The sequence below is a fragment of the Stenella coeruleoalba genome (genome assembly GCF_951394435.1).
Source record: "Stenella coeruleoalba genome assembly, chromosome: 1".
In the NCBI taxonomy this organism is placed as follows: Eukaryota; Metazoa; Chordata; class Mammalia; order Artiodactyla; family Delphinidae; genus Stenella; species Stenella coeruleoalba.
The window spans coordinates 60,462,641-60,475,988 of record NC_137169.1 but is presented as its reverse complement, the minus strand read 5'-3'; the positions used below and the strand labels follow the sequence as shown (position 1 = coordinate 60,475,988).

At 32.5% G+C, this 13,348-nt stretch overlaps 1 protein-coding gene across 2 annotated transcripts in view; it reads left to right on the top strand.

Annotated features, from left to right (window-relative positions):
- Positions 1–13,348, top strand: part of ANKRD13C (ankyrin repeat domain 13C) — a 78,559-nt gene that overhangs the window by 31,471 nt on the left and 33,740 nt on the right. For both annotated transcript variants that reach the window (XM_079934011.1, XM_079934012.1), the window contains 4 exons: positions 827–931; positions 6,456–6,541; positions 7,719–7,764; positions 12,170–12,236. In XM_079934011.1, coding sequence (XP_079790137.1) covers positions 827–931; positions 6,456–6,541; positions 7,719–7,764; positions 12,170–12,236 — 304 coding nt within the window. The remainder of the gene's footprint in view (positions 1–826; positions 932–6,455; positions 6,542–7,718; positions 7,765–12,169; positions 12,237–13,348) is intronic.

Genomic DNA, 13,348 nt, shown 5'->3' with positions numbered 1-13,348 from the left:
TCCACTGCAGGGGGCATGGGTTCGATCCCTGATCCCTGGTCCGGGAACTAATATCCTGCATGCCTCAGGACATGGCCCCCCACCCCCCAAAAAAAGGAAGAGATAAAAGAAAAATCCAGTGGTTTGGGAACTGTGTCCTGAGCATAGATTTTTCTTTTATGTAATTATTCTGTCACTTGTGGCACAGTCTTCAGTGTTCCCCTTAAGTTTCAGTGGGTGACTGTGCCTGGGCTGGATGGTGAGCTTAGTATACCTTAGACTTTGTTTGATTACTAGAAGGACTGTCTGGATTTGTCCTTGTAGTCATAAACAAGTTTTTGTCCCTTTTGGGTGTTTTTCTGAAATAAACGAATTGTAAAATTTGAAAAATAAGGGTTTGTGGAAACGTTAGTGATTCTTTTTGAAAATACTTTTTTTCCCCCTGAAATAAATAATGAGCTTTCCATTTGACCTTGCAGATGTAAGGTCTTATTAGATAGTGAAATTTTTAGGTAAATTACTCTTGAGTTTCTTGGGCTGTCTTTTATAGTATGGAAACATTCTCAAAATACCCTTGGGAACAATTATTAGGGAATATAATAGTTTCTTTGCAGAGAGATCCAATTTATTTTTAGGTAATAGAATAGATACTTCTTGAATCTAAGGATCTGAAATAACCTGGTTTAGATACAGAGGAATTTTAAAAATTATTTAATTCTCTATAGTATAGTGCTTATATCATAGATCTATTATATTAACTTGATTTCTTGAATTTTTACATGAGTTTTTAATTTAGAGATTCTGAAAATTGCATGATGTTTGACGTTATCACCATTTTATGTTTCAGAATGTGCCCATTTACTTTTGGCTCACAATGCTCCAGTAAAGGTGAAAAATGCTCAGGGATGGAGCCCGCTGGCGGAAGCCATCAGTTATGGAGATAGACAGATGAGTAAGCAATATAAATTACTATTGTTGATATGTATTCTAAAACTATGAAGTGATGCATTTGAGATATTTGTCATTCAGCATAACTTTCCATACTATGAGAAGTTTGCAGTTACTTACAAACTTATATATGAATTATTCATGACTTTATATATATATAATTACTATATATATTATATATAAATGTACCTAAGTAAAAATATATATAGACATACAACATTATATTCGTTTCAGTAGTACAACATATTGATTATTTGTATGTATTGTGAAATGATCACCACAATAAATCTAGTTAACATCTATCACCATACATAGTTACAGTACTTCTGTTTTTCTTGTGATGAGAACTTTTAAGATATACTCTTTTACAACTTTCATATATGCAGTACAGTGTTGTTAACTATAGTCAACACGCTGTACGTTGCATCCACATGACTTATTTCTTTTATAACTAGAAGTTGGTACCTTTTGACTCCCTTTATCTGTCTGTTCCCTGCACCCCATCCCTGACCGTTGGTGGCTCCAGTTCTTATCTATACTGAGACCTAGCTGTCTTTTGTCTCTCCAGGACTTACTCATAGTTTATACAGATTTTCATTGTGGTATATTTATGTTAGGGTAGTTTTAGGAATTCTATCAGACTCGGTCTTATTTTTGTAGCACATCAAAAGTTACTTTGGAGGGAAAGAGACAGCAGTCTTTGTTGGTTTGCAGTCTTACCAGGAACTGGCAGTCTTCTTCATTTGGGTCTCAACTTTATATTTCTTTTCCCAACTCGTTAAGTAGATTAACTTCTCTTATATGTTTTCAAAGTGGTCCATTATTTTCCTTTGCAGCACTCAGCACACTTCTAAATAACTGTTCAATGTCTTTTCCCTACACTGTATCCTGATGGTATAATCTTTGTGAGGACTCAAGTCATGAATATGTTTTCTTATTCATCCTTTCATTTCTGGCTCCTAGAACAAAGAAAATTAAAACTGCAAAGAAAATTTGAGATTAATCGAGAATTAACATTTTTCTGAAAAGTATTATATTAAGATTTTTATTTACTATAACTCTATAGTAACTCTTTTAAACTATAAAGTTTAAAAAAACTTTAAAATATTTTTTTCTTTTAAGAAAGTAATAACATTTGTTGTAGAAAATTAGGAAATTATTGAAGAACAAAAGGAAATAATTTCACCCAGAGAGTTATTATATTTTCTTCTAGTTTCTTTTTCTAGTCATGTTACTTTCCTATTTAAAACCCTTTAAAAATTCTTATTCTTAAGATGAAGACGAATATCTCTAACTTGGTTTATAAGATCTAGTATGATAATGTCAGTTTTTAATCTCCATCCTTATCTTGTTCTTTCCACATGGTTTCTGTATGTCAGCTCTGCTGGCTTTTCAGTTTCTTATATTCACACATCCTTCCCCTTCTGCCCCAGCTCCTCATAATTCTTCAGATCTCAGTTCAAGTACAAGGAAGCTTTCTCTGCCCGTATACTATGCCAGAATTCTACCTGTCACTTTCATTAGGCAGTAAGCTTCATTTAGAGTAGGGATTGTCTGTTTGTCTCTTAAGTACATATCAGGTGCATTGGAAACATAGTAGGAATGTGCAATTAGCTTTGACATTGAGGAACTCATCTTAGTTGGGGGAGAGAAACCAATGAATATTCTGCAGTATTCTGAAGTATTCACAAAGTATAGAGGAAAAAAGATGAGGGAGAAAGTAATTTCAGTTTTGGCAAGGTGTTTGGTTTATTTAAGCTGAGTCTCAAAGGATTTTAGGAGTTAATAATTAGGTGGGTAAGGACATTCTAGCCTATGACAGCAGAATATATATAAAGCATGGAAATGTAAAGAACAAGGCACGTTTTAGGGAACAATGTATATTTCAGTGTGGCTCCCTAAATTAGGCTACACGGCAACCATGGGTGAAGGGGTGAAGTGTAGTTTTGAGAGATGAAGTTTGATGGTAAAGGAGCCACACTGACTGAGATGTGCTTTTCAAGGTTTTAATCTCAACCTCCAGTCACTGTAAAACCTCAGAAGACTTTAAAGCAGGAATTGACATTATTAGATAAGCCTGAAGACTGTTTAATTGAGTAGGGAGGCAAGAGATTTTTAGAAAAATAATCTTTAGAACAACTATGGTAAACTTGACTTAAAGAAGAGACAGTGTGTTTAGAAAAGTAAGGGATAGATTAGAAAGATAAATGAAGGAATCTACAGTGGTTGATTATCTCTTGGATACTGGTAGTAATGGAAGGATTCAGAGTAATTCCAAAGCCTTTATCATGGATTAATGACTATCTCATTAATTAATTGATATACAGAAAATAGGAAAAAGAACAGTATGTATTTTAATTGATTTGGTGTTAGGTTTGTTGAGTTTGAGTTTTCTGTAGTATATGCAGGTGGAACTGTACAAGTAAGAAGTAGGAGATAATTAGACTGGAGCACAGAAGGAAGTGGAAGGCAGAAGATACACATTTAAGTAATACTTGGAGCAGTAGGGCATAGCTCCAAAAACTTTAGACACAAAAAACTGAAAACTTTACAAGTACTCTATATGGGAGAAGAAGGAAAGAGAAAGTTAAGTTAGTTGTGTTTTTTTGGAGCTCTTCATTTGAGTCTTTGTATGAATTCTGCCTAATATCATCCAAATCCTCTAAAGCTGATTTTATTTTCATTATCAATCACTGTTAATAAGATCCTTACAGTATGGGAGTACAAATATTGACCCTCCCCCCAAATATGATGGTAATTTTGTCTGATTGTGTTTTTTTATATAAATTTATTTATTTTTATTTTATTTATTTTTGCCTGCTGTGGGTCTTAGTTGCTGCGGGCAGGCTTTTTCTAGTCGCGGTGACCAGGGGCGACTCTTCGTTGCGGTGCACGGGCTTATTATTGTGGTGGCTTCTCTTGTTGCGGAGCATGGGCTCGAGGCGCGTGGGTTCAGTAGTTGTGGCACACAGGCTCAGTAGTTGTGGCTCGCGGACTCTAGAGTGCAGGCTCAGTAGTTGTGGCGCATGGGCTTAGTTGCTCTGCGGCATGTGGGATCTTCCCGGACCAGCGATCGAACCCATGTCCCCTGCATTGGCAGGTGGATTCTTTTTTTTTTTTTTTACGGTACGCGGGCCTCTCACTGTTGTGACCTCTCCTGTTGCGGAGCACAGGCTCCGAATGCGCAGGCTCAGCGGCCATGGCTCATGGGCCTAGTCACTCTGCGGCATGTGGGATCTTCCCGGACCGGGGCACGAACCCGTGTCCCTTGCATCGGCAGGTGGACTTTCAACCACTGCGCCACCAGGCAAGCCTGGCAGGCGGATTCTTAACCACTGCACTACCAGGGAAGTCCCTGTCTAATTGTGTTCTGAGTGTTCGTTTCTGCTTCCACAAGTGACGTTATTTTTAATGTGAAGTCTCATAGAACAGGAATTTCTTTGCATACATTACTATGCTATATACAGTTGTTGTCACTACGTTTTTAATAATGTTTGGTCATTTTAACATAATTTTCTATTTACTAAATGTCTTCAGTCAATTACAGTATATTTAGTTAATGGAAACTATGTGACTTCTGCTTTTCATTGATATCTTTTCTATTTAGGAAATTAATTCTTTTTGTTCTTTATGTCAACAGGGGTCTGTTTGAATTTGAAGGCAAGGTAGATTGAATAAACATTTATTAAAGTATTTGCCTTTATAGTGGAGAAGAATTATAAAAAGAATTCTACTACATTTAGGTAATATCGCTTTGATATTAAAGTTAAATTATAATGAACATGAAGGTTAACCAGATTCATATAAATTTGAATCTGTAAAGAACCCTAATGTTTATATAGGTCATTGGTTCTCACACTATTTGGATTTTATAGACCAGAAAAGAATTTTATTAAAGGATTGTTGTAGAGTAGCCGACTTTTTCACTTTAGCATATAAGAACTTTAAAAGTACTTTCTTCTGCGATCACAATTTCATTAAAAAAATAAAAGACACTTTGAAACCAAAAATGAAAGAATAGTCCTTAAATTTTAAAAAAGTGTATAATGTATAAAGAAAAAGAAATCCACCCTGGTACCCAGTTTTTTCATTTGGCTGCATATCACTGGAAACTTGAACAGTTGGCCACTGAAATGTAGACTTGTGTTTGGGAACTGCTGACCGAGATCACAGGTAGTGTGTAACTGAAACTAGGTCCCGTGTTCCCTGACTTTTAGGTCTCATCCTCTTCTGTCCCAAAAGACCTTTAGTAATTTAAACATTGCTCTTTGACTTTTGGCTTTTAAAAATACATTGGGATTAAAGTTAGACCTGTGGTTAAAAATAAGTGTAGATTCAACTATTTCTCATATTCTTCCCTGAGCTTTTCCTTTTGGCCTTTGTGGACAAAACAAATCTGATTTAATAAGCTTTTATTACTGTCTTCTTTCCACATTATTTTTCCCCCAACCTTATACTTTCCTTATACTTCTGTATTCCATATAAGACGTTAAGTAGTTTATAAGAGTGCATACTGTAAAATAGTAAAAATAATAGTATTTTTATTTGTTTGTATGTATACATATGTATATGAAAACAGGACCAGGAGGAAATCAGCATGTATTGATGTATACATTTTACCCCCCTCTGTACATTTTTTCATCTTATTTCATTCAAGGCTAATATTTTCCCTTATTTCAATAAATGTTAGGGATTGATTGATTTTGCTAGTTAATTTTAGACCTTTATTCTAATAAACAAAACTTATACTTACCTACTTGCAGGCACAGTAGTAAGCAATTTATATAGAGCCTCTATAGTAACTCCATGTAGCAGATTTCACTTTATTCTTAATTGACATATGAAAAAAAGAAACTGAAGTTTAGGGAAATTAAGTAAGTGTTCCATGCTTATACAGCTAATAAGTAGTAATGCTGTGGTTTGCGCTTAGGCAGTTTGTCTAAATCTCCATCTCTTAACTGTTGAGAAGACGCTCTGGGGGGTTTCAGGTTTTATTAGAGTCAAAAGTTCTTTTCACAGATAGAGTAAGATTCATTTTAGTATTTTTTATGCTATGTTGGTGGTATGTGAGAGTACAGCCTCAAGTGAAAGAAGAACAGATGCAACTGGTAACAATTGCAGATAATTACATTTTTAGAAAAATAATGTCCAGTGGGATTTTTGAGATCTATCTTTGAGATCATCTTTTAGATCAGTGTTGACAACAGGACACTGCATCATCTGACTGAGATTGGTAATCTTGACTCAGTCAGATAAAGCCTACTGATGATTAAAAACTAGCAAAACTAGTATGAATAAGTTGATGTCGAGGTATCTGTTTTCAATTTTCCTTGAGGATCTTAACAGTTTTGCTAAAGGTATTTTCTAACTTATTCACAATATCTATATTATATCTCTGTGTAATAAGCCAGTGGTGTTTCCTAGCATGGTGAAATTGTTTTTCATAAATTTTTTATTGAGGCGTAATTGGCAAACTAGCATGGTGAAATTTATTTTAAATTAAAAAATTTTTTTAATTTAAATTTTAGTTACAGCTCTTTTAAGGAAGCTTAAGCAGCAATCCAGGGAAAGTGTTGAAGAAAAACGACCTCGATTATTAAAAGCCCTGAAAGAGGTAGGCTAAATTTCTTTGCTGATTTTGCCCTAAAGGGTAATTGCAAGTATACTTTTAAGCATTTTAAAAATACAGTTTAATTTCTCACTAATTATTAAGGGTCAAGAAATGGTAAAAATCCTGCTTCAATTAAGCAATAATGACATTACAAAATACTCTGATTATGATGTGTAATCTTATGGGAAGCATTATTTGCTTTGATCTTAGAAGGCAGATAAAGAATTATTGCGTTCAGTAAATTAGGTAAGAGCTCTAAGAAAAATGGAGGTAAGTCATAATTAATGGCAGTAGTTTTCCTTTGTCCTTTGGATTGAAAGATTTTCTATGAGCTGAAGTGCTACTGCCTTAGGAGCAGTTTGCATTTTCTTTATGTAACAAAACTCTTTTTGTCTGTCCTACTTCATGATGGTAAGAGCTGGGTGTGCTGGCACAGAAAGGGAGAGAGTTTTGTTTTCTGTTGTTTTTTCCTCTGTATTTTGGATGCGTGAAAGAACTGTGGGAGAAAGATATATCATCATGACTATGTCTTCTTTTAGGTATGCTTTGTTTTTGAAATCTCAAGGGATAAATTTTTTTGACAATATTTGATTAATAGTTCCTTGAACAGTTATAGTCTTTGATGTTTAGCTTCTAATTTGTGAAATAAAAACGTTCTCTATAGATCTCATATGATGACATATTATTTCAAATTTAGTAAACCTATCACTTTATAGAAAAAAAGTTTGTATTGCAGTGGGTGATTTTATTAGACCATTATGAGCCTACACAATAATCATTTTGGAAGTTACTATTTTTTTTTATAACACTTCTAAAGTTATTAAGTATTTTTACAATACTACTTATTGTTATGCGAAATGGAATATTTATTGATGCAAATTTAAATGCCTGTCAGTTTCAGATATGTTCTTATGTGATTAAAACGTTCTTGTAAAATCTAGAGTGGTGTGAGTTTTCCTTTGTAGATATGTGTAGTAATGTCTGCTATTGTAATGTAATTTTAAGTAATAACCATATATATTTTTTGGTTCTTTCTCCAACTCCATACATTGAAATTATTTCCTATTCCTGTCTATAGACCTTTAATGATAACAGATTTTTTTAAAGCAAAATATTAAGTAGGTATAAGGGCTGTTAATGAAGGTGTGCATTCAATAATTATTCATATTTCATTTCTCAGCTAGGTGACTTTTATTTAGAACTTCACTGGGATTTTCAAAGCTGGGGTAAGAGTGTGCTATATTTTACTTTAAAATATGTACATATGCAGAAATGCAAGTGCAAAAATAACTATTATATAGAAATGTTAACATAACAAATATTACCCTAAGGAAATTAAAATATTTTTCATCATGTTGAATGTAATGGTTATAAAGCCCTATAGTAATACTTAATTATCCTAACCTGATTAGTAACTTTCATAATTATTATTTTTAAGATTAAAAATTCTCTTTTTTTTAAATAAAATGCTGGTTCAAATATTATAATAATTTAATATAAGGAATTTTCAGAGGGAAGAGAAGAATAATTATGGGATTATTAGATTACTGAATTTAGGGAAGTTTGACATATAGTATTTAGATCCCTGAATGTGAAGAATTTGGTTAACATTAATTGATTTTGTATGTTTTGTCATCTTTCAATCACATTTGCTGCTTTTATTGCATACTTTATAGCCACTGTTTTAACATACTATTTGGTTGCACACTCTTCCACTTATTTATGAAAGACGTTAATTCCTAGATATTTTACAGTCATTTATTGATTTACCTTGGCAAGGTAAGTTTTCTCTCCTCCCCATTTTAAACATGAGTCTACTTAGGGAGAAAACTTTGGTGTCCAAATAGGAAGTTTGATCCTAGTGACCTTTACTTTACTAAGTAAACAACTATCCAAACCACTAACTTTTGGGTTAAATATTTTTTTAATGTAATCTATATATAGGTTTGAATATAGTATGCTTATGTGTGTTTTTTAAAGCATCTGAATTAATCTTTATGATATTAAGGATATTTGAATGCTTATTATCACCAAAATAATCATAAAAATAGATCATAATCATAAAAATAAATCAGATATTGATAACTCTAGAAACCACTGTTAATGTTTCATATGAATATTTCAAACTCTTTTCAATGCTTACAAACGTGTGTGTATGTACATATATATAAATATAAATGTATATGTGTATATGTATCCTCAGCATTAGTTTTTTTTAATGGGATCATACTATTATATCATTATGCATTTTGTCACGTTTACTTAATATATCATAGGTATCTCACATTTTAGTTCATGAGGAAGTACTTCATTTTTTTTTTTAACAGCTGCATAATACTGTACAGCATGGGTGATTAAGGTTTTTCTAGTGTTTAATCTCTAAATGTAAAATTTTAATCCCTAAATATAATCAGTTTTTTCTAACATTGTTAACAACTGTAGTTCATCAGGCTAGTTTTGGCTCCATCAAAATCACACATGAGGGAGTTCCCTGGTGGCCTAGTGGTTAGGACTCTGGACTTTCACTGCTGTGTCCTGGGTTCAATCCCTGACTGGGGAACTGAGATCCTACAAGCCTCATGTCACAGCCAAAAAAAAAAGATCACACATGATTTTGTTTTGTTAACTCTCGTAGTCCTTTATGCTCTATAAATTATTCAGAAGTCCCAGTGTTCTAGAATACTGAGAGAAAAAAAGGTTTGTAATAGCACTGTATAATAAAAGAGGTCTAAGTTAGATTGGTCTAAAGCCTGAGTACTGTTTTTTCACACGGTTTTTTTCTGTCTGTAAAGACCCCAGTCATTCTTGGCGATCCTAAACTGAGGTTGTCCCTTGAGTGTACTGGCTCTTTAATTGATTGTCTTAGTAGTTGTTGGTGGTTTGAATTCTAAGATAGTCACTTTATGTTGCTGAGCAAAATGTTCTAAAATATTTTAAAAGTGACATTTCAGTTACATGAAGAAATAGAAATGGATGTAATTACTCCAGAAATTGTGCATATGATCTGTAGTTATAAACACATTATAAATGTTGCATAATCAAGTTCATTATGCAACCACTGAGGTACTTGTTTAAAGTATTGCTTCTTTGAGAACTTGACTTTGATGCAAAAAAGTCAGCCCATCTGTTTCATTGTTGATAAAGGTTTTTACTGATTTCATGTCAAATTATTAGCACCTGATGGTTAGATGTCATCTATAATTTTAAAAACTAAACTCATTGGCTAGATTTAGCTTAGACACTTTGGATTAAAAAAATTGGATAATCTCTATTATTAGATTTGATTATCAAGCTTTTTTCCAGAGTTTAGGCATGGTTCCTCCCCTTGTTAAAGCCCCTAATATTTAAAAAAAAAAAAAAAGCAACCTAGAAATAAGAGGAAGTTAAGAAATATTGAGGTCCGGCGTTAAGTTTAATTTAGAGGTTGTGGAGCTCACAAACTCTACTCTTTCTCCTTCAGTATTTGGCTGAAAATAGCCTCAGACTTGGTTAATAGCAAGTCTGGAGGTGACTGAATTATTCCAGCTTGAGTTTTTAGGTATGGAAAAGCTTTAAATTGGAATCAGAAGTACTGGCTCCTAACTGTTTGACATGGCAAATCACATAACTTTCCTGAGTTTCAGTTTCTTCATTTTAAAAATGGGGATAATAATAACTGCCCCACCTATTTCAAGCCTTTGTTTTGGTGTAGATGAAATGAAATCATGTTTTTGAAGGAAGCCCTTCAGATACTGTAAAGTGTTAAATAATTTTATAATCACTACAAATTTAACATTATGTGTATATAGCATGTTTCAACAGAAAAACTAATAGTTTTTTTTCTTTATCTCATAATCTACAGAATATCCATCTTGTATTTGGGACTGTTTTTTGCATATTATAGATGGAAAACATTCAACCTAGGAACTCTTCTTAAAATCAGGGAGTAAGTGATAGCAAAACCAAAATTAAAATTTTGAGACTTTCCATTTTTCAGTTCAGAGGATTATGCTGCCTTTGGAGTACTGTGTTAGACTCTCAGATTATGCTGAGGTAACTTAAGATACAGACAGCCTAATTGTTCAGTTTACATTGGGGAAGAAAAAGTCATCACAGAATTGGGAAAATGAAAATTGCTTTATTTTTGGAATGCATTAAAATCTTTTTTTCTCAATGATATCTTTTTTTTTTTAACTTTTGCTTTTCAAACCCTAAGCTTCTTAATTTTTTTCTACATTCCCCTCTTCCTCCTTTTCTGATTTTTGATAAATGGGTATTGGTATGTGATTCTAAGTTTTGTTTTTATAGGTTACCGTACTACTTCAAAAGATGTAATAAGTTAAATTCAAATTGTTAGGATGCTGTCTTCTTGTAATCGTCTTTTTCATGCTACACCAAATATTTAAGGACAGAAAAACTGGATCTCAATAAGCATGAAAGAGGCGCTTTGATCATTTACGTAGATTTATGCCATTATTAATCTTCTTAACTTCTATTGTTTCATATAAGGAAAAGTTTTATTGGAAAATGATTTCTTATGTTCTTTGACCAGGGTAACTCTTAGTTGATATTCCCTCTGGGCAGTAAAATTTTCTTGCTTTTATAAAATAAGTCTAGAAAACTGTCTTCAATGCTGGAAATCATTTTGGATTAAATGACCTCTAAGGATTTAAAAAAGACATTTTTATATTTGGTATACCTTTAATGTTAGTGAGCAAATATTGATGCTTTTGAAAAAGTTAACTAAAAAACTAGCCCTTAATTTTCTCCAAAGTCTTTGTTTCTTTCTAACCCAGGTTGATTTATCACCCATTTTTAAAACACAGAGTTTTGTAAAATATACATATAATATATCTTACATAGATACACACACCCACGTACATACACATGTACATGTGATGTAATCTTTAATTTCAAGAATTTTGAGTTTCACATTTTTTTCTTTTTTTGGTATGTGGTAGTTTAATTATATAGCCTGTTATGTAGATTTATTTATCCATAGAATAACTTATATTTCCTCAAAATATAGCCGATAATAAATAATAAAAAAACTATGAGAATATAGCTTGTGATATGAATGTAAGCAACACTGGAATGTAGAAATCTATAAGTCAATAGTATGATTGCATTTTATGGATTTTGAAACTGAGCTACAGTGAGCTTAAGTAACCAACATATTTGGGATTCAGACTCAAATTCGACTATCTAGCTCTAAAAGTGTCTTTTTCTATTACACATATTACTTTTCTGGTATCTAATCCAATTATATTTAGAGGATCAGATGGAATCCAGGCTTATCTGGTTACCCATTCAGGAGGGTTTAGTTACTGCAGGGCATCGTTTTCTAACTTACAGTAATATCCTACAATATATACCCAAGAGTGGCATTATATCAACTCTGCTACTCTTACATGTGTTTGGTGGGTGGTGGTGGTGAACTATACAGCAATTACAATTAAATAGTAGGTATTTGAAGTTCCTCAAAATTGCTTTGTATATTATTTTTAAGTGGAAAATACTATTTTAAAGGAAATTATTACCATTTTGGTGAAATAGTAAAATGTTTACATTACTCTTCTTCTAATTAAAAAAAATTGTAATCTCTCTGAACTTCAGGTGGTTATTTTTTGCCTTTTCTTTTTACAAATACAGTGCCTTTACTTTCCCGAATTCTGCCTTCTGATGCATGTAAAATATACAAACAAGGTATCAATATCAGGTAAGGTGATTTGATTTTTTTCTGAGTAACAGATAATTGAGATTTGGAGATAGCTTTTCTTTTTGTAGTAATAGCTTATACTTGGATGTAGTATTTTATAATATGTTGTAATATATTCACAATATTTTATCTCCTTTGAGATACTACAGATAAGGAACCAAAGGCATAAAATCTTGACTAAAACAAAGGTATTATTATTTAACTACAGACTATCTGGAAGGCAAGTAGAGTGAAGATCATGATATAACACTAAGAAGATTTAAGATGGTTATTTCCCTCTTCCTAGCTTTGTAGGGAATAAGGGACACATAAGGAGGACATAACTATTGTCCTGTTTTTCCTCCATCCCTCTCCAACCCTTCCCTCCCCTGTCTACCCATCCATGCTTCTAGCCATTCATCTGTTCAGTCATCTATCAATTCTAGTGAACACTTTAAGGCTAATTTTAATTTTCTTCTGTTTCCTTTTAAAACTAAGATTGATGTTTGGATCTCACAGGGAATCTATTTATTTTATTTCAGGATTTTATCATTATCTCTTTAGCTTTCTGTTAATATAGGTATATTTACAAGTTATATATATCTAAGCTATATATAATGCTGGTGAATATGCCAACTTTTTAGTATATTCATACCTATTAGTATATTTATATATACATAAAATTTTACATGTCTGTATCTTATAAAAATCCAGAATATTAATTTGAATATGTAAGGGTCTAGAACTAGAGATGTCTTAAAAGGTTATCTCATATAAACTCTTCATTTTATAGATTAGAACATTCTGACAAGTGAAGTGATTTTTATGAGCATATTGCAAATTAATCACTGAGCCAGGACCTCTCTGACTTCCTGTCAGATCATATCATGTCACAAGGCAGAAATTTTAAAAAATCAACTCTTTATGAGATTTATTGTTCAATATGTTGAATTATAATGAAGAGATAACCTTTAGATGGAAGTAAGTTCTAGGGTCATTATTCTCCAGCAAAATTCTATTAAGGTAGAAGTTTCTGTGATTTTGTTTTTAAAAATAACCTCCTCAGATGTTTCTGATGATGAAAGTGTTCATGCACATTAAATTCATGGTCATTATAGAAACCTTGGAAAATA